This window comes from Pseudophryne corroboree, chromosome 6 (genome assembly GCF_028390025.1).
Source record: "Pseudophryne corroboree isolate aPseCor3 chromosome 6, aPseCor3.hap2, whole genome shotgun sequence".
Lineage (NCBI taxonomy): Eukaryota > Metazoa > Chordata > Amphibia > Anura > Myobatrachidae > Pseudophryne > Pseudophryne corroboree.
In genome coordinates, this window is record NC_086449.1 from 123,142,042 (window position 1) to 123,164,504 (window position 22,463).

Sequence of the window (22,463 nt, forward strand, 5' to 3'; positions counted from 1 at the left end):
CAGCCAATTGTTTCTGGAAGAAAATGGATAGAGCCAAAATCTGGACCTTCACAGATCCCAACTTCAGGCCCATATCCACACCGGCTTGTAGGAAGAGGAAAAACCGTCCCAGTTGAAACTCCACCGCAGGAAATTTCTTGGACTCACATATTTTCTTGCTTCTGGCTCTGCTAGGGGGACGGCGGCGCGGCTCCGGGACCAGACGACCGAGGCTGGGCCTGTGTTCGATCCCTCTGGAGCTAATGGTGTCCAGTAGCCTAGAAGCCCAAGCTAGCTGCAAGCAGGTAGGTTCGCTGCTCTCCCCTAGGTCCCCCGTAGCAGTGAGTCTGTTGCCAGCAGATCTCACTGAAAATAAAAAACCTAAATATTACTTTCTTTCTAGGAGCTCAGGAGAGCCCCTAGTGTGCATCCAGCTCGGCCGGGCACAAAATTCTAACTGAGGTCTGGAGGAGGGTCATAGAGGGAGGAGCCAGTGCACACCAGATAGTCCTAAAGCTTTCTTTAGTTGTGCCCAGTCTCCTGCGGAGCTGCTATTCCCCATGGTCCTTACGGAGTTCCCAGCATCCACTTAGGACGTTAGAGAAATAACACTTGCCGCTGTAGCCATTTTTACTACTCAAATAGAAAATACTGTACAGAGATACTAAGCACAGTGATTTGGCATCCAGGAACTTAGGGAGGAGCTTTTATATCTCCCCATTATATTTAATACTACGGGATTTGTACACTCACATAACCCTAACATCAATAGACCATACATGTAACACGTTGATTTGTCTGCGGGACTTGGAAGCTCACATGTTCCTAACGTCAATGGACTATACTGTGGCTTTATCACGTTCGTTCACATCTGTATATACTGTACTATTTGTGTCTGTACTGTACATACTGTAAATAATAAGATTTTACTCACCGGTAAATCTATTTCTCGTAGTCCGTAGTGGATGCTGGGAACTCCGTAAGGACCATGGGGAATAGCGGGCTCCGAAGGAGGCTGGGCACTCTAGAAAGATTTATGACTACCTGGTGTGCACTGGCTCCTCCCACTATGACCCTCCTCCAAGCCTCAGTTAGGACACTGTGCCCGGACGAGCTGACATAATAAGGAAGGATTTTGAATCCCGGGTAAGACTCATACCAGCCACACCAATCACACCGTATAACTCGTGATACTATACCCAGTTAACAGTATGAATATAACTGAGCCTCTCAACAGATGGCTCAACAATAACCCTTTAGTTAGGCAATAACTATATACAAGTATTGCAGACAATCCGCACTTGGGATGGGCGCCCAGCATCCACTACGGACTACGAGAAAAAGATTTACCGGTGAGTAAAATCTTATTTTCTCTGACGTCCTAGTGGATGCTGGGAACTCCGTAAGGACCATGGGGATTATACCAAAGCTCCCAAACGGGCGGGAGAGTGCGGGTGACTCTGCAGCACCGAATGAGAGAACTCCAGGTCCTCCTCAGCCAGGGTATCAATTTTGTAGAATTTTGCAAACGTGTTTGCCCCTGACCAAGTAACAGCTCGGCAAAGTTGTAAAGCCGAGACCCCTCGGGCAGCCGCCCAAGATGAGCCCACCTTCCCTGTGGAATGGGCTTTCACCGATTTAAGATGCGGCAGTCCAGCCGCAGAATGCGCCTGCTGAATCGTGTCACAGATCCAGCGAGCGATAGTCTGCTTAGAAGCAGGAGCACCCAGCCTGTTGGGTGCATACAGGATAAATAGCGAGTCAATTTTCCTGACTCTAGCCGTCCTGGAAACATAATTTTTCAAGGCCCTGACTACGTCCAGTAACTTGGAATCCTCCAAGTCCCTAGTAGCCGCAGGCACCACAATAGGTTGGTTCAAGTGAAAAGCTGATACCACCTTAGGGAGAAACTGGGGACGAGTCCTCAATTCTGCCCTATCCATATGGAAAATCAGATAAGGACTTTTATATGACAAAGCCGCCAATTCTGATACACGCCTGGCCGAAACCAAGGCCAATAACATGACCACTTTCAACGTGAGATATTTTAGATCCACGGTTTTTAGTGGTTCAAACCAATGTGATTTTAAGAAACTCAACACCACGTTGAGATCCCAAGGTGCCACTGGAGGCACAACCGGGGGCTGAATATGCAGCACTCCTTTTACAATGTCTGAACTTCAGGTACTGAAGCTAATGCTTTCTGGAAGAAAATCGACAGAGCCGAGATCTGTATCTTAATGGAGCCTAATTTTAGGCCCATAGATACTCCTGCTTGTAGGAAATGCAGAAATCGACCTAGTTGAAATTCCTCTGTTGGGGCCTTTTTTGGCCTCACACCAAGCAACATATTTCCGCCAATATGCGGTGATAATGTTTTGCAGTTACATCTTTCCTGGCTTGAATCAGCGTAGGAATGACGTCCTCCGGAATGCCCTTTTCCTTTAGGATCCGGCGTTCAACCGCCATGCTATCAAAACGTAGCCGCGGTAAGTCTTGGAACAGACAGGGCCCCTGCTGCAGCAGGTCCTGTCTGAGCGGCAGAGGCCATGGGTCCTCTGATATATTTTCTTGAAGTTCTGGGTACCAGGCTCTTCTTGGCCAATCCGGAACCACGAGTATCGTTCTTACTCCTCGCCTTCTTATTATTCTCAGTACCTTTGGTATGAGAGGCAGAGGGGGGAACACATAAAACGACTAGTACACCCACGGTGTTACCAGAGCGTCCACAGCTATCGCCTGAAGGTCCCTTGACCTGGCGCAATATCTTTTATAGCTTTTTGTTGAGGCGGGACGCCTTCATGTCCACCTGTGGCCTTTCCCAATGGTGTACAATCCTTTGGAAGACTTCTGGATGAAGTCCCCACACTCTCGGGTGGAAGTCGTGTCTGCTGAGAAGATCTGCTTCCCAGTTGTCCACTCCGGGAATGAACACTGCTGACAGTGCTAACACATGATTTTCCGCCCATCGGAGAATCCTTGTGGCTTCTGCCATCGCCATCCTGCTTCTTGTGCCGCCCTGTTGGTTTACATGGGCGACTGCCGTGATGTTGCCTGATTGGATCAGGACCGGCTGGTTTTGAAGCAGAGGCCTTGCCTGACTCAGGGCATTGTAAATGGCCCTCTGTTCCAGAATATTTATGTAGGGAAGTCACCTGACTTGACCAAAGTCCCTGGAAGTTTCTTCCCTGTGTGACTGCCCCCCAGCCTCAAAGGCTGGCATCCATGGTCACTAGGACCTAGTCCTGTATGTCGAACCTGCGGCCCTCTTGAAGATGGGCACTCTGCAGCCACTACAGTAGAGATACCCTGGTCCTTGGAGACAGGGTTATCAGCCTAATGCATCTGAAGATGCGACCCGGACCACTTGTCTAACAGGTCCCCCTGAAAAGTTCTTGCATGGAACCTGCCGAATGGGATTGCTTCGTAGGAAGCTATCATTTTTCCCAGGACTCGCGTGCAATGATGCACCGATAACTGTTTTGGCTTCAGGAGGTCTCTGACTAGAGATGACAGCTCCTTGGCTTTCTCCTCCGGGAGAAACACTTATTTCTGGTCTGTGTCCAGAACCATCCCCAGGAACAGTAGACGTGTCGTAGGAACCAGCTGTGACTCTGGACTGTTTAGAATCCAACCGTGCTGTTGTAGCACTTTCCAAAATAGTGCTACCCCGACTAGCAACTGCTCCTTGGACCTCGCCCTTATAAGGAGATTGTCCAAGTACGGGATAATTAAAACTCCCCTTTTTCGAAGGAGTATCATCATTCCGGCCATTACCTTGGTAACACCCTCGGTGCCATGTACAGTCCAAACGGCAGAGTCTGGACTTGGTAATGGTGATCCTGTACCACAAATCTGAGGTACTCCTGACGAGGATAGTAAATAGGGACATGCAGGTAAGCATCCTTGATGTCCCGGGATACCATGTAATCCCCCTCGTCCAGGCTTGCAATAACCGCCCTGAGCGATTCCATCTTGAACTTGAATTGCATGTGTTCAAGGATTTTAAATATAAAGAAGGGTCACACCGAACCATGCGGTTTCGGTACCCCAAACCGTGTGGAATAGTAACCCCGTCCTTGTTGAAGTAGGGGCACCTTAAGTATTACCTGCTGGGAATACAGCTTATTAATTGCCTCTAGCACAGCCTCCCTGCCTGAGGGAGTTGTCGGCAAGGCATATTTGAGGAAACGGCGGGGGGAAGACATCTCGAATTCCAGCTTGTACCCCTGAAATACTACTTGAATGAAACAGGGATCCACCTGTGAGCGAGCCCACTGATCTCTGAAATTTTTGAGACGGCCCCCCACCGTACCTGGCTACACCTGTGGAGCCCCCGCGTCATGCTGTGGACTCAGAGGAAGCGAGAGAAGAATTATGATTCTGGGAACAGGCTGACTGGTGCAGCTTTTTCCCTCTTCCCTTGTCTTTGTACAGAAAGGAAGCGCCTTTGACCCGCTTGCTTTTCTGAAGCCGAAAGGACTGTACCTGATAATACAGTGCTTTCTTAGTCTGTGAGGAAAACTGAGGTAAAAATATTTCTTCCCAGCTGTTGCTGCGGATACGAGGTCCCAGAGACCATCCCCAAATAATTCCTCACCCTTATAAGGCAGAATCTCTATGCGCCTTTTAAGGTCAGCATCACCTGTCCAGTGACAGGTCTCTAATACCCTCCTGACAGAATGGACATTACATTCATTTTGGATGCCAGCCGGCAAAATATCCCTCTGTGCATCCCTCATATATAAGACGACGTCTTTAATATGTTCTCATGTTAGCAAACTAGTATGTTTGACAGGGTCACCGACCACGCTGCAGCAGCACGCTCTGCAGGTTTCAGTCTAGTACCTGAGTGTGTAAATACAGACTTCAGGATAGCCTCCTGCTTTTTATCAACAGGTACCTTCAAAGTGGCCGTTCCTAAAACGGCAGTGCCACCTATTTTGACAACCGTGTGAGCGCCTTATCCACCCTAGGGGATATCTCCCAGCGTAACTTATCCTCTGGCGGGAAAAGGTACGCCATCAGTAACTTTTTAGAAATTACCAGTTTCTTATCAGGGGGAACCCACGCTTTTCACATACTTCATTCATTCATCTGATGGGGGAACAAAACACTGCCTGCTTTTTCTCCCCAAACATAAAAACCCAATTTTAGAGGTTAATGTCAGAAATGTGTAACACATTTTTTTTATTGCCGGGATCAAGTCACGGATGTTCCTAGTGGATTGTGTATATGTCTCAACCTTGTCGACACTGGAGTCAGACTCCTTGTCGACATCTGTGTCTGCCATCTGAATGAGCGGGCGTTTTTGAGCCCCTGATGGCCTTTGAGACGCCTGGGCAGGCACGGGCTGAGAAGCCGGCTGTCCCACAGCTGTTACGTCATCCACCCTTTTATGTAAGTAGTTGACACTGTCGGTTAATACCTTTTACCTAACCATCCACTCTGGTGTCGGCCCCACAGGGGGCGACATCACATTTATCGGCATCTGCTCCGTCACTATATAAGCCTCCTCCTCAAACATGTCGACACAGCTGTACCGACACACCGCACACACACAGGGAATGCTCTGACTGAGGACAGGACCCACAAAGCCCTTTGGGGAGACAGAGAAAGAGTATGCCAGCACACACCAGAGCGCTATATAATGAGGGGATTAACACTATAACTGAGTGAATTTTCCCCCATAGCTGCTTGTATATACAATATTGCGCCTAAATTTAGTGCCCCCCTCTCTTTTTAACCCTTTGAGCCTGAAAACTACAAGGGAGAGCCTGGGGAGCTTTCTTCCAGCTGCACTGTGAAGAGAAAATGGCGCCAGTGTGTCTGAGGGAGATAGCTCCGCCCCTTTTCCGCGGCCTATTCTCCCGCTTTTTTCTGGATTCTGGCAGGGGTATTTACCACATATATAGCCTCTGGGGCTATATATTGTGGTATTTTTGCCAGCCAAGGTGTTTTTATTGCTGCTCAGGGCGCCCACCCCAAGCGCCCTGCACCCTCAGTGACCGGAGTGTGAAGTGTGTATGAGGAGCAATGGCGCACAGCTGCAGTGCTGTGCGCTACCTTGGTGAAGACTGATGTCTTCTGCCGCCGTTTTTCCGGACCTCTTCTTGCTTCTGGCTCTGTAAGGGGGACGGCGGCGCGGCTCCGGGACCGAACACCAAGGACTGGGCCTGCGGTCGATCCCTCTGGAGCTAATGGTGTCCAGTAGCCTAAGAAGCCCAATCCGGCTGCAAGCAGGCGAGTTCGCTTCTTCTCCCCTTAGTCCCTCGCTGCAGTGAGCCTGTTGCCAGCAGGTCTCACTGAAAATAAAAAACCTAAATCTATACTTTCTTTCTAAGGGCTCAGGAGAGCCCCTAGTGTGCATCCAACCTCGGCCGGGCACAAGATCTAACTGAGGCTTGGAGGAGGGTCATAGTGGGAGGAGCCAGTGCACACCAGGTAGTCATAAATCTTTCTAGAGTGCCCAGCCTCCTTCGGAGCCCGCTATTCCCCATGGTCCTTACGGAGTTCCCAGCATCCACTAGGACGTCCGAGAAATACTGTGATATACTGTGACATACTGTAGCATATTGTAGCGTAATGAGATGCACCAGTAAAGTACTTCTTACACTGTAGTTCAGTATTGTATTTTAATGGAGACCACACGCATGCGCTATGGTGAATTTAAAAAGCGACATCTGGTGGATGATTGCAGGTATTACACTCAGAGGTAACGCCAAGCGCCTGAGCGCCTCCCTATGACTAGGCAAGCCTAGTTGCGCCTAGGCATGCTGCGTAGTCCTGATCACGACTAACGCCTCAGCAAGCAAAGATAACGGATGCTCCATCTGTATGTCGGTTCTAACGTGTGTTACCATAAAATGACCATTTAGTCAAAGGTTCCCAACATCTGCTGCACTGAGATCCACTCAAGATCTGTGTGAGTTGGCTGTGGTTACACCAAAATAAACTGATGGTTTACAGAATGACCCCCACCTGCAGCAAAGGGAGAAGAGGCCGGGAGGCTATTCATTAATTAGCCAGTTCCAACATACACTGTGAAATAGTGAATAACCACACTGGATTCTGCAGAGTGCATAAAATAGATGAAGAGGAGTATATTATATATAATGGAGATAGATAGATAGATAGATAGATAGATAGATAGATAGATAGATAGATAGATAGATAGATAGATAGATAGATAGATAGATAAGATAGGAGAGGTATGAGAATATCAACATTTCAGATGTCGACACTGAACATGTCGACATTCCAGAGTCAACATTGTGACTGAATCCCTATATTTTTACATACAGGCATTTAAAAGATTTTGCAGATTTCGAAATGTCTCCAGACTTTTACACACTGTACTGTAAGTGTGCGATACATCTCTTTCTACCTCTGCTAACACAGGACTTACCAAAAACTGCCTGTCCTCGTCCAGGGCTCATATACGCATGTGTTTCAAGGCTCAACCCACGGAACAGGGAAGGCATCCCATTACTGGGGTCTTGAGATTTCTAAAGAGAAAATTAACTTGTTAAAGAATGGAAAATAAGTATCAAATGTAATGAACTAGATTATGTACTTGCTTTATGACTAGATAGCTGAAGTATATTCTAAACTTGCCACTGTCCATCATCAACATCGATGTTTTGTTTCAGGGGTAACTGTAAATCGAACATTTACTAACAATTAAAAAACAGATATTTAAAAAAAAAGTGTTAGTAAATGTGTGATAAAAGGGAGAAAAGTATTGAGAGAGAGATTTATCGAGGTAAAAAAAACCCTGCTCATCTTGCGCACTGTTTTGGATTACAATGAGAATGCACGCTCCTGATAACTAGTGTATAAAATAAAATAAAAAAATTTAAAAAAATGGTTGCAGGATTTTCAGCGCGTGAAATAAAAATAAGATTTTACTTACCGGTAAATCTTTTTCTCGTAGTCCGTAGAGGATGCTGGGACTCCGCAAGGACCATGGGGAATAGACGGGCTCCGCAGGAGATAGGGCACTTTAAGAAAGCTTTGGATTCTGGGTTTGCACTGGCTCCTCCCTCTATGCCCCTCCTCCAGACCTCAGTTAGGGAAACTGTGCCCAGAGGAGATGGACAGTACGAGGAAGGATTTTTATAAACCTAAGGGCGAGATCCATACCAGCCACACCAATCACACCGTATAACTTGTGATAAACCACCCAGTTAACAGTATGAACAACAACATAGCCTCGGGTCAACCGATAAACTATAACATAACCCTTATGTAAGCAATAACTATAAACAAGTCTTGCAGAAGAAGTCCGCACATGGGACGGGCGCCCAGCATCCTCTACGGACTACGAGAAATAGATTTACCGGTAAGTAAAATCTTATTTTCTCTAACGTCCTTGAGGATGCTGGGACTCCGTAAGGACCATGGGGATTATACCAAAGCTCCCAAACAGGCGGGAGAGTGCGGATGACTCTGCAGCACCGATTGAGCAAACAGGAGGTCCTCCTCAGCCAGGGTATCAAACTTATATAACTTTACAAAGGTGTTTGACCCTGACCAAGTAGCTGCTCGGCACAACTGTAATGCCGAGACCCCTCGGGCAGCCGCCCAAGAAGAGCCCACCTTCCTAGTGGAATGGGCCTTAACCGATTTAGGCAATGGTAATCCTGCTGTAGAATGCGCCTGCTGAATCGTGTTACAGATCCAGCGAGCAATAGTCTGCTTTGAAGCAGGAGCGCCAACCTTGTTGGCCGCATACAGAACAAACAGAGCTTAGTCTTCCAGATCCTAGCCGTTCTGGTCACATAAATCTTCAAAGCCCTGACCACATCCAGGGACTCGGAGTCCTCCAAGTCCCGTGTAGCTACAGGCACGACAATAGGTTGGTTCACATGAAAAGATGAGACCACTTTTGGCAGAAATTGAGGACGAGTCCTCAACTCTGCCCTATCCACGTGAAAAAACAAGTATGGGCTTTTATGTGATAAAGCCACCAATTCTGAAACACGCCTTGCCGAAGCTAATGCCAACAACATGACCACTTTCCACGTGAGGTATTTCAACTCCACTGTTTTGAGTGGTTCAAACCAAGGTGACTTGAGGAAACTTAACACCACGTTAAGATCCCAAGGCGCCACCGGAGGTACAAAGGGAGGCTGAATATGCAGCACTCCCTTCACAAAAGTCTGTACTTCAGGAAGAGAGGCCAATTCTCTTTGAAAGAAAATGGATAAGGCCGAAATTTGGACCTTTGTGGACCCTAATTTTAGGCCCAAATTCACTCCTGTTTGAAGGAAGTGAAGGAGACGGCCCAAATGGAACTCCTCCGTAGGAGCAGCTCTGGCCTCACACCAAGAAACATATTTTCGCCATATACGGTGATAATGTTTCAACGTCACGTCTTTCCTAGCCTTGATCAGGGTAGGAATGACCTCCTCCGGAATCCCTTTTTCCGCTAGGATCCGGCGTTCAACTGCCATGCCGTCAAACGTAGCCACAGTAAGTCTTGGAACAGACAGGGCCCCTGCTGCAGCAGGTCCTGCCTTAGAGGAAGAGGCCACGGATCTTCTGTGAGCAACTCTTGCAGCTCCGGACACCAAGTCCTCCGTGGCCAATCTGGAACAATGAGGATTGTTCTGACCCTGCTTATTCTTATTATTCTCAACACCTTGGGTATGAGAGGAAGAGGAGGAAACACATAGACCGATCTGAACACCCAAGGTGTCACCAGAGCGTCTACCGCTACAGCCTGAGGGTCCCCTGACCTGGCGCAATACCGCTTTAGCTTTTTGTTGAGATGGGATGCCATCATGTCTATTTGAGGCAGTCCCCACCGACCCGTGACCTGTGCGAAGACTTCTTGATGAAGTCCCCACTCTCCCGGATGCAGGTCGTGCCTGCTGAGGAAGTCCGCCTCCCAGTTGTCCACCCCCGGGATGAACACTGCTGATAGTGCGCTTACATGGCCTTCCGCCCAGCGTAGAATCCTGGTCGCTTCTGCCATGGCCACTCTGCTCCTTGTTCCGCCTTGGCGGTTTATATGAGCCACTGCCGTGACATTGTCTGACTGAATCAGAACCGGTTTTCCCCGAAGCAATTCCTCCGCTTGACGCAGGGCGTTGTATATGGCCCTCAACTCCAGGACGTTGATGTGGAGACAAGTCTCTAGATTTGACCAGAGACCTTGGAAATTTCTTCCCAGTGTGACTGCTCCCCAGCCTCGGAGGCTTGCGTCCGTGGTCACCAGGACCCAGTCCTGAATGCCAAACCTGCGACCCTCTAGTAGGTGAGCGCTGTGCAGCCACCACAGGAGAGATACCCTGGTCCTGGGAGACAGGGTGATCCTTTGATGCATTTGTAAATGGGACCCGGACCACTTGTCCAAGAGGTTCCATTAAAAAGTCCTCGCATGGAACCTGCCGAAGGGGATGGCCTCGTATGAAGCCACCATCTTCCCCAGAACCCGTGTGCAATGATGCACTGAAACCTTTTTTGGCTTTAATAGGTTCCTGACCAGGGCTATGAGCTCCTGAACCTTTTCGATAGGAAGAAAAACCTCTTTCTGGTCTGTGTCTAGAATCAGGCCCAAAAAGGTCAGACGCGTTGTAGGGACTAGCTGGGACTTCGGTATATTGAGAATCCAGCCGTGTAACTGCAATGTCTTCATGGACAGAGACACGCTGTCCAGCAACTTCTCCAGAGATCTCGCCTTTATGAGGAGATCTTCCAAGTATGGGATAATTGAGACACCCTGCCTGCGCAGGAGCACCATCATTTCCGCCATTACCTTGGTGAAAATTCTCGGGGCCGTGGAAAGCCCAAACGGCAACGTCTGAAATTGGTAGCGGCAGTCCTGCACTGCAAATCTCAGGAACGCCTGGTGAGGGGGGAATATCGGAACATGAAGGTAAGCATCCTTTATGTCCAGGGACACCATCCAATCCCCCCCCCCTCCAGGCTGGCGATGACCGCCCTGAGTGATTCCATTTTGAACTTGAACCTCTTCAAGTACGGGTTCAGGGATTTTAGGTTTAAAATGGGTCTGACCGAACCGTCTGGTTTCGGGACCACAAACAGGGTTGAGTAATATCCCTCTCCTTGCTGGAGATGAGGAACTGTGACAATCACCTGTTGAATATACAATTTTTGGATTGCTGCCAACACTAGCTCCCTCTCTGACGGGGAAGCCGGTAGAGCCGATTTGAAAAACCCGGCGAGGAGGCAAGTCTTCGAATTCCAGCCTGTATCCCTGAGAAACAATCTCTAATGCCCAGGGATCCACCTGCGAGTGAACCCAGACGTGGCTGAAAAACCGAAGACGAGCCCCCACTAGATCTGCCTCCCCCCGGGAAGCCCCAGCCTCATGCGGTGGACTTTGCAGATGCAGGGGAGTACTTCTGCTCCTGGGAACTAGCTGTGTGCAGCTTTGTTCCCTTGCCTTTTCCTCTGGCAACAAAGGACGATCCCCGTACCTTCTTGCTCTTATTGGAACGAAAGGACTGCATTTGATAATGAGGTGCCTTTTTTGTATGCTGCGGGGGGACATAAGGTAAGAAATTCGACTTACCAGCCGTAGCAGTAGAGACAAGGTCCGAGAGGCAGTCTTCAAACAACTCCTCCCCTTTGTAAGGCAAGGACTCCATATGCCGCTTTGAATCGGCGTCTCCCGTCCACTGTCGGGTCCACAAGAGCCGCCTAGCAGAAATAGACATAGCGTTTATTCTGGAGCTTAATAAACAAATGTCTCTTTGAGCATCTCTCATATACAAGGCAGCATCTCTAATATGCTCTATGGTCATTAAAATGGCATCCCTATCTAAGGTGTCAATCTCCGTAGATAAGGAATCAGCCCATGCCACAACAGCACTACAAACCCAGGCCGACGCCTTAGCCGGTTTAACAATAGTACCTGAATGAGTGTAAATGTGCTTCATGGTAATTTCCTGCCTGCGATCAGCAGGATCCTTGAGGGAAGCCGTATCCTGAGAAGGCAGTGCCACCTTTTTGGATAAGCGTGTCAGCGCCTTGCCTACTTTAGGCGAAGATTCCCATCGTATCCTATCCGTTTGTGGAAAAGGATACGCCATAAGAATCCTTTTGGGAACTTGTGGTCTCCTATCTGGAGATTCCCAAGCCTTTTCACACAATTCGCTCAGCTCAAATGAGGACGGAAAGGTGACCTCAGGCTTTTTCCTTTTATACATGTGTACCCTCGTGTCAGGGACAGGGGGTTCCTCAGTAATATGCAAAACCTCTTTAATGGCAATAATCATGTACCGAATACCTTTTGCCACCCTCGGCTGTAATTTTGCATCTTCATAGTCGACACTAGAGTCAGTATCCGTGTCGGTATCTGTGTCATCGATCTGGGATATGGTGCGCTTCTGAGACCCTGAAGGTCCTGGCGCCACAGGGACAGGCATGGTCTGGCTACCTGACTGATCCCTAGCTTCAGCCTTGTCTAACCTTTTATGCAATAGATTGACATTTGCATTTAAGACTTTCAGCATATCCACCCATTCCGGTGTCGGCCTAGCCGACGGCGACATGACATTCAAGCACTCCCCCTCCACATTAAGCGAGCCTTCCTCGTCACACATGTCGACACACGCGTACCGACACACTTCACACACACAGGGAAACTCTTTTCTGAAGACAGTATCCCCTTTAAGGCCCTTTGGAGAGACAGAGAGAGAGTATGTCAGCACACACCCCAGCGCTATACCCCTGGAAAAAAACACAGAATGCCCCTTTCCAGAAGCGCTGAGTGGTAATAAAACACCAATTATGTGCCCCCCCCCTCTCCTTCAAACCCCCTTTCGTGTGTAAAGCAGGGGAGAGTCCGGGGAGCTTCCTCTCAGCGGTGCTGTGGAGAGAAAATGGCGCTGGTGAGTGCTGAGGGAGAAGCCCCGCCCCCTCGGCGGCGGGCTTCTGTCCCGCTCAAAGTTATTAAAAAATGGCGGGGGCTCTTTTATATACATGTACAATGCCCACACCTGTACATGTATATTGTCTTTTGCCATAAGAGAGGTGTTATATTGCTGCCCAGGGCGCCCCCCCTGCGCCCTGCACCCTTACAGTGACCGGAGTGTGTGAGGTGTATGGGAGCAATGACTCACAGCTGCAGTGCTGTGCGTTACCTCAGTGAAGCTCTGAAGGCTTCTGCTGCCCGAGACGTCTTCTGACTTAGTTTCTTCTGGCTCTGTGAGGAGAACGGCGGCGCGGCTCTGGGAGTGAACGCCCAGAACGAACCTGTGTTCACCCCCTCTGGAGCTAATGGTGTCCAGTAGCCGAGGAAGCAGAGCCTATCATTTAAGAAGGTCTGCCCCTCTCTCCTCAGTCTTTCGATGCAGGGAGCCTGTTGCCAGCAGTGCTCCCTGTAAAAATATAAAAAAAATCCAAACAAAAATGCTTTCTAGGCAGAGAACTCAGGGTAGTTCCCAGCAGTGCACCCATTTCCCTCTGGGCACAGTTTCCCTAACTGAGGTCTGGAGGAGGGGCATAGAGGGAGGAGCCAGTGCACACCCAGAATCCAAAGCTTTCTTAAAGTGCCCTATCTCCTGCGGAGCCCGTCTATTCCCCATGGTCCTTACGGAGTCCCAGCATCCTCAAGGACGTTAGAGAAATAGGAATTTAATACCTACCGGTAATACCCTTTCTCGTAGTCCGTAGTGGATACTGGGGTGACATTAATACCATGGGTATAGATCGGGTCCATTGGAGCCTGGCACTTTAAGAAATCATTAGTGTGTGCTGGCTCCTCCCCTCTATGCCCCTTCTAGCAGACTCAGTCTAGGAAAACTGTGCCCGAGGAGACGGACATTCCTTGAGAGTAGGATTTAAACACAAAAAGCGGTGAGGTAACGAACCAACACACAACAACAATTCTGAGGAAAGCAACGCCAACTATAATAAAGGATAGCAATGCTAACCCAACATGGAGCATGGACAGTAACAGCAGACACAACCAGGAATACTTACAACCAGGTAAGCAGGAACTCGAAGCACTGAGGCGGGCACCCAGTGTTCCACTACGGACTACGAGAAAAGGAATTACCAGTAGGTATTAAATTCCTATTTTCTCTAACGTCCTAGTGGATACTGGGGTGACATTAGTAGCTCCCAGCGGGTGGGAGAGTGCCGAGAACTCTGTAAAACCGCCGGACCAAACTGAAGGTCATCTCTGGCCAAGGTGTCGAACCTATAGAACTTCACGAACGTGTTTGAAACAGACCAAATAGCTGCACTACACAATTGTAATGCCGAGATAGCCCGGGCAGCCACCCAGGAAGAACTCACTGACCTTGTAGGAGTGGGCCTGTGTAGAATTCGGCAACGGTAGTGCTGCTGAAGAATAGGCTTGTTGAATGGTCAACAAGAGCCAACGAGCAATGGACTACTTAGAAGCAGGACGACCAATTTTGGTAGCATCATAAAGGACTAAAATGGAGTCAGACTTCCTGTAATGAGCTGTCCTCTTGACGAAAAATTCTCAAATCCCTCACAACGTCCAAGGACTTTGGAGCAACCGATGTGTCAGACTGGTACCACTATAGGTTGATTAATGTGAAAAACCGATACCACTTTCGGCAATAACTGCGGGCGAGTCCTGAGCTCTGCAATATCATTGTGAAAACGAGTTTTATGATAAGAACTTACCCTTGTTAAAACTCTTTCTGCGAGTTACACTGGGCTCCACAAGTCTGGACAATGGGGTGTAGAGTAGGATCTTGATCCGAGGCACCAACAGGCTCAAAGCTTTGACTGTTCCCAGAATGCACAGCGCTGCCTCCTATATCACCCCGCCTCCCAGCACAGGAGCTCAGTTTAGTTAACCAGCCAAATGCAGTAGCAGGAAAAGAGACGACAACGGTTAGTAGCCACATACACCACACTCTCACGACAAGAGAAGTGTCAACGGCTAATGCCATATCAACCCAAAGAAGCTAAGTGCGTCAGGGTGGGCGCCTTGTGGAGCCCAGTGTACCTCGCAGAAAGAGTTTTACCAACGGTAAGTTCTTACCATAAAACTCGTTTTCTGCTGCGGGGTACACTGGGCTCCACAAGTCTGGACAATGGGGATGTCCTAAAGCAGTTCCTTATAGGAGGGGACGCATTGTAGCGGGCACAAGTACCCGGCGTCCAAAGGAAGCATCCAGGGAAGCGGCAGTATCGAAGGCATAGAACACGTTCCTGGAGGACCACGTAGCCACCTTGCACAATTGGTCAAGGGTCGCACCACGTTGGGCCGCCCAAGAAGGTCCAACAGACCGAGTGGGCCGTAATATGAACAGGAGCTGACAGACCAGCCTTCACATAAGCATGCGCAATCACCATTCTAATCCACCTGGCCAGGGTCTGCTTGTGAGCAGGCCAGCCACGTTTGTGAAATCCAAACAAAACAAAGAGAGAATCAGACTTTCGAATATAAGCAGTTCTCTTCACATAGATACGGTGAGCCCGTACCACATCCAAAGACCGCTCTTTGGGGGACAAATCAGGAGAGAGAAAAGCTGGAACCACAATCTCCTGTTTAAGGTGGAACGAAGAAACCACATTAGGTAAAAATCCGGGACGAATCCTAAGAACCGCCCGTTCACGGTGAAAAATCAGATATGGGGAACTACAAGACAAGGCACCCAAATCCAACACTCTTCTAGCAGGTCTGAGAACCAGTGCCGTCTGGGCCACGCCGGAGCTATGTGAAGCAGATTTCCTTTTTCTTGCTTGAACTTCCGAATTACCCTGGACAGGAGTGACACCGGAGGGAACACGTACGGCAGCCGAAACCTCCACGGCACTGCCAGCGCATCCACGAATGCTGCTTGAGGATCCCTTGTCCTTGCTTCGAAGACCGGAACCTTGTGATTGTGTCGAGACGCCATCAGATCCACATCTGGAAGACCCCACCTTTCCACGAGGAGTTTTAACACTTCTGGATGTAGGCCCCACTCGCCGGCATGCACGTCCTGACGACTGAGAAAGTCCGCTTCCCAATTCAGGACTCCCGGAATGAATATTGCCGATATTGCCGGTAGATGGCGTTCTGCCCAACGTAGAATCTGTGAGGCTTTCTTCATTGCCAAACGGCTTCGAGTGCCACCTTGATGATTTATGTAAGCCACTGTGGTGGCGTTGTCCGACTGTACTTGAACAGGACGGTTCTGAATCAAATGCTGGGCTAGGTTCAACGCATTGAAGACAGCCCGCAATACCAGAATGTTGATCGAGAGGAGAGATTCCTCCTTGGTCCACCGACCCTGCAAGGAGTGCTGCTCCAGCACCGCGCCCCAATCTCTTAGACTAGCATCTGTCGTCAACAGGACCCAGTTGGATATCCAGAAGGGATGGCCTCTGCACAATTGTCGGTCCTGGAGCCACCAGAGCAGCGACAGACGGACCTCCGGAGTCAAAGAGATCATTTGAGACCTGATCCGGTGAGGCAGGCCGTCCCACTTGGCTAGAATCAGCTTCTGGAGGGGGCGAGAATGGAATTGAGCATACTCCACCATGTCGAATGCTAATACCATCAGGCCCAGCACCTGCATTGCCGAATGTATCGACACTTGCGGACGAGAAAGGAAGCAACGAATCCTGTCCTGAAGTTTCAGGACTTTCTCCTGAGACAAGAACAACCTCTGGTTGTGAGTGTCCAACAACACTCCCAAATGCACCATGCTCTGAGCAGGGACCAGGAAGGATTTCTTCCAGTTGATGAGCCACCCGTGGGCTTGTAGAAACCGGACCGTCATATCCAGATGAAGCAGGAGAAGATCTGGGGAATTTGACAGGATTAACAAGTCGTCCAGATACGGGAGTATACTGACCCCTTGACGGTGGAGTACCACCGTCATCACCACTATAACTTTGGTGAAGACTCGCGGAGCCGTTGTTAAACCAAAAGGTAACGCCCGAAACTGGTAATGGAGGTTGCCAATAGCGAACCTCAGGTATTGTTGATGTGACACTGCTATAGGAATATGCAGGTAAGCATCCTGTATGTCCAGGGAGACCATGTAGTCCCCAGGTTCCAAGGCCAGAACTACAGAGCGAAGGGTTTCCATATGGAACTTGGAAACCTTCACAAACTTGTTCAGTGCCTTGAGGTTGAGAATGGGCCGGGAGGACCCATTCGGCTTCGGGACCAGAAACAGCGGAGAATAGTACCCCCAGCCCCTCTGAGCAAGAGGCAACTGTACTACGTCTCCTGTATCCAGGAGAGTCTGTACCACCGAATGCAGAGTGTTTGCCTTTGTCTGGTCCGACGGGACGTCTGTCTGGCAAAATCGATGAGGGGGTCGGTTTTGAAGGCTATGGCGTAACCTCGAGTGACGACTTCCCGTACCCAGGCATCTGAAGTGGTCTTCAACCATTCCTGGGTATACCCTAGAAGCCGGACCCCCACCCTGGGATCCCCCAGGGGGTGGCCCGTCCCGTCATGCGGCAGGCTTATCGGTCTTGGCTGCTGGCTGAGGGGCAGCCCAGGCTCTTTTGGGCTTCGGCTTACCAAGTTTGGAAGTGCGGGCCTGCTTATGGTACGCCTGAACTTTTGCTTTACCTGAAGGACGAAAGAGGCGAAAGGACGTGCCTTTGGCCTTCGACTCAGAAGGAGCTGTATTAGGCAGACAGGCAGTTTTGGCAGTAGCCAAGTCAGCCACTATCTTACTTAAGTCAAACAGAATATCCCCCTTGAAAGGGAGTACCTCCAAGGTTTTTCTAGAGTCCAGAACCACAGACCAGGATCTCAGCCACAATATCCTGCGACCCATTACTGACGTAGTAGAGGCCTTGGCTGCTAGGATACCGGCATCAGAAGCCGCCTCTTTAATATAGCGAGAAGCTGTGACAATATATGACAAGCATTGTCTAGCATGGTCAGAAGAGATTTCAGCTTCTAACTCCAAGGCCCATGCTTCAATAGCCTCTGCCGCCCATGTAGCTGCAATAGTGGGCCTTTGTGCAGCACGCGTGAGGGTGTAAATTGCTTTTAGACAACCCTCGACACGTTTATCCGTAGGCTCTTTTAGAGACGTGACGGTAGTGACAGGTAGAGTTGAGGAAACCACCATCCTAGCCACATGTTAGTCTACTGGAGGAGGCGTTTCCCAATTCTTAGACAGCTCTGGCGCGAGGGGATAGCGAGCCAGCATCTTCTTTTGAGGCACAAACTTCGTACCCAGGCTTTGCCAAGGTTACTGACGTATATCCACTAGGTGGTCAGAGTGAGGTAAAACTTGTTTAATCACCTTCTGACGCTTGAACCTATCTGGTTTCTTAGGAGGAACGGATGTCTCGGGATCATCCGTAATCTGCAGAATTAACCTAATAGCCTCCAAAAGATCAGGAACATCCACATGTGAACTACCCTCCCCATCAGCCGTATCAGTCAGAACCTGTGGGGTCAGTGTATGTGCGGTCTTCATCAGACGAGGTGTCAGTGACAGCAGTGGATTGTGAGGAGACGAGCACTCGCTTAGAGGACCTCTTGGACTTAGGCGAGCGATGGTCAGACTTTTTAGTAGTCAGGGACTGGTTCAACTTCTTTAATTGAGCAGATAAATCGTCCGCCCACAGCGGGTTAGCTGCAGAGACCACATACGGTTGTACTGGCATTGGGGGTGTTAGTTTATGAACTAGCGTATGCAGAAGCGTGGAAAAAGCAGTCCACAGAGGGTCAGTATGTGCCTACGTTGCCACAGTCCCACTGGGGGGCAAAGAGCCCCCAGAACCAGAGCCCACAGCTGCTATATTCTCCCCATATGTGCCTGTGGCTTCAGCAACACCAGCATTGTGTTCCGCCCCAGAACCGTTACCTTAAGAAGCAGACATGATATAACTTGCAGTATGAGGTAACACAGTACAATTATTAGCAGCACTATATCCCTAAACCCAAACCCCTGCACAGTGTAGTCAGCACCAGCAGAGATAAAGGAGAGATATGGTGACTAAATCACAGAGAAAAATACGTAATACAGTATATCTTTGTGAAAATCCTATATTAAATAACACCTGACGCACCAAGCCCCCTCAGGTTATAGAATATAGGGAAAGCAAGTTGAGTGAAAGATACGAGATGGACACCATTCAGTTATCAATGCACACACAAATAGTCACAGTTTGTGCAATGCAGAGGTTATTACAGACAATAATACTGCACTGGACTAGCTTACACAGCTATATAGTCAATAGATATAACACTACACAGAAAGAAACTGGATACATATCACAGGGTAATTGTACTATAAACCCCTGATTAAATGCACTCTTTCTTACTAACACTGACTAAAAAGGCAGGTAGAATACTTAAGTGTCATGTAAAGGCACAGCGCTGACAACCAGGCGGCTTTATATAGGAGGATTTGCCCAAGCAGTCCCAGGAACAGTGAGCTGAGGAGCAATGGCACCACAGAGACTGACAAAGATGAAACTCCAGGGCGGGAACACTTGCTGAAAAGGGCGCCCTGGGGCTTGGGGAGGGGCTTCAGGTCTAAGCCTTATCCCCCTTGCTGGCAAAAAACCACCGGGTACTGTGGGCGATATTAAAATCGGTTTTAAGAGAAAACCTGACCTGCGCCCATGCCCTGGTGATCTAGTGGGATCGCCTGTATCCACAGTGTCCACCGCCAACGCACGCGGCCCGCCTCCCACTGACCGCGCCGGATCCCGATAAAGACCGTGTCCCGCGAGCGGGACCCACTTACCACCTCCCGAAGCGCGGCCACGCGATCCTGGAGAGCACCTGAAGAAAACCGGAACATCCGCTGTAGGTACCCGGCAACCAGGGCTCGGGAGTGTACAGCGCCGCTGGGGAGAGCTGGAGCTGCAGCAGTGAATGTCACAAAACATTTACCACCACTGCTGCCCTTGAAGTCTTCACTTATTACCTCATAAAAAGCTTTTCTCAGGGCTGCTTGGAGCAGCCCCTCTGTTAAGTGCCTGCTTACTGCAGCACGAACTGACAAACTGAGCTCCTGTGCTGGGAGGCGGGGTGATATAGGAGGCGGCACTGTGCATTCTGGGAACAGTCAAAGCTTTGAGCCTGTTGGTGCCTCAGATCAAGATCCTACTCTACACCCCATTGTCCAGACTTGTGGAGCCCAGTGTACCCCGCAGCAGAAATATCAAATATGGGCTCTTACAGGATAAGTCCCCCAATTCTTAAACAAGTCTTGCAGAGGCTAAAGCCAGCAACACGTGACTGTCTTCCACGCTAGATATTTCAAGTCTACCGTGTAAGGTTCAAACCGGTCCGACTGGAGAAAGGTCAAGACCACATTGAGATCCCACGGAGCCGTGGAAGGGACAAAGGGTGGCTGAATGTGAAGAACACCCTCTAGGAAAGTCTGTACTTCTGGTAGTACCGCTAGTTGTTTCGGGAAGAAGTTAGAGAACCGAAAACTTTAATGGAGCCTAACCGTAGGCCCTTATCCACACCTGCTTGAAGGAAAAGCAGAAAAAGGGCAAGTTGAAATTCCGCAGGAGAATACTTTCTGCCCTCGCACCACGAGACATATTTCTTCCAGATACGAAGGTAATGTTTGGACGTGACCACCTTACGGTCCTGGACAATAGTAGAAATAACCTTGGATGGGAGACTTTTTCTAGTTAAGATTTCCCTCTCAACTTCCAAGCCGTCAAACGTAGCCGCATTAAGTCTGGATAGATGGACGGTCCTTGTTGAAGAAGGCCCTTGAGTAGCAGTAGAAGCCAGGGTTCCTCCAGAGACATGGTCAGGAGGTCCGTGTACCAGGTCTGACGTGGCCAATCCGAGGCAATTAGAGTTGCCTGAACTCTTTTCCTTCCAAGTCTTTTTAGATATCTTGGAATGAGAGGGATTGGAGGACACAGTTATACAAACTGGTAGTTCCACGGCTCCGTCAGGGCGTCCACTGCCGCAGCCTGCGGATACCTCATTCTGGAACAGTAACGATGGAGCTTCTTGTTGAGACGAGAAGCCATCAGGTCTATCTGCGTACAGCCCCGCCGGTGAACCAATTGTTGGAACACCTGAGGGTGAAGGCCCCATTCCCCCAGATGGAGGTCATGCCTGCTGAGGAAGTCCGCTTCCCAGTTGTCCACTCCTGGAAAGAATATAGCTGAGATGGCCACTGCGTTGGCTTCCGCATAGAGGAGTATCCTTGATACCTCTCGCATTGCGGCTCTGATTCTTGTTCCTCCTTGTCAGTTGATGCACGCCGCGGCGTTGTCTGACTGCGCCTGGATGGCCTGAAGTCGGAGGAGATAGGAGGCCTAAAGAAGAGCATTGTAAATTGCCCTGAGTTCCCGGATTATGATTGGAAGTGCAGATTCCTGATTCGAACACTTCCCCTGGAAATGGATCCCTTGGGTCACAGCACCGCCAGCACCCAAACCCCGGAGGCTGGCATCCGTTGTTAGCAGAATCCAAGACTGGTTATTCAAATTCCGACCCTCCACAAGATGGGATACTTGTAGCCACCATAACAGGGAGATCCTTGCTTTTGGCGACATGGTTATACTCTGGTGCATTTGTTGGTGAGATCCTGATCACTTGTCCAACAGCTCCAGTTGGAATGGCCGTGCATGGAACTTGCCGTACTGGATTGCCTCGTAGGAGGCTACCATCATGCCCAGCAAGCAAATGCAAAGATGTACCGAGATCTTGTGTGGTTTTAGCACCAAGCGGACCATTGCCTGAATAGTCAAGGACTTGTCTATCGGAAGGTATACTTTCTAAGATACTGTATCCAGGATCATTCCCAAGAACTGAATTCTATGAGACAGTTCCAGGTGAGACTTATGGAAAATAAGAATTTACTTACCGATAATTCTATTTCTCGGAGTCCGTAGTGGATGCTGGGGTTCCTGAAAGGACCATGGGGAATAGCGGCTCCGCAGGAGACAGGGCACAAAAAGTAAAGCTTTAGGATCAGGTGGTGTGCACTGGCTCCTCCCCCTATGACCCTCCTCCAAGCCTCAGTTAGGTACTGTGCCCGGACGAGCGTACACAATAAGGAAGGATTTATGAATCCCGGGTAAGACTCATACCAGCCACACCAATCACACTGTACAACCTGTGATCTGAACCCAGTTAACAGTATGATAACAGCGGAGCCTCTGAAAAGATGGCTCACAACAATAATAACCCGATTTTTGTAACTATGTACAAGTAATGCAGATAATCCGCACTTGGGATGGGCGCCCAGCATCCACTACGGACTCCGAGAAATAGAATTATCGGTAAGTAAATTCTTATTTTCTCTATCGTCCTAGTGGATGCTGGGGTTCCTGAAAGGACCATGGGGATTATACCAAAGCTCCCAAACGGGCGGGAGAGTGCGGATGACTCTGCAGCACCGAATGAGAGAACTCCAGGTCCTCCTTAGCCAGGGTATCAAATTTGTAGGATTTTACAAACGTGTTTGCCCCTGACTAAATAGCCGCTCGGCAAAGTTGTAAAGCCGAGACCCCTCGGGCAGCCGCCCAAGATGAGCCCACCTTCCTTGTGGAATGGGCATTTACATATT

The 22,463-nt window shown here is 49.4% G+C and overlaps 1 protein-coding gene across 6 annotated transcripts in view; it reads right to left on the reverse strand.

The window, feature by feature from the left end:
• The window catches only part of PIWIL2 (piwi like RNA-mediated gene silencing 2), a 1,076,777-nt gene that overhangs the window by 871,535 nt on the left and 182,779 nt on the right, over positions 1–22,463 (reverse strand). For all 6 annotated transcript variants that reach the window (XM_063931805.1, XM_063931803.1, XM_063931806.1 and 3 more), the window contains one exon: positions 7,388–7,487. In XM_063931805.1, the coding sequence (XP_063787875.1) occupies positions 7,388–7,487 (100 nt within the window). The remainder of the gene's footprint in view (positions 1–7,387; positions 7,488–22,463) is intronic.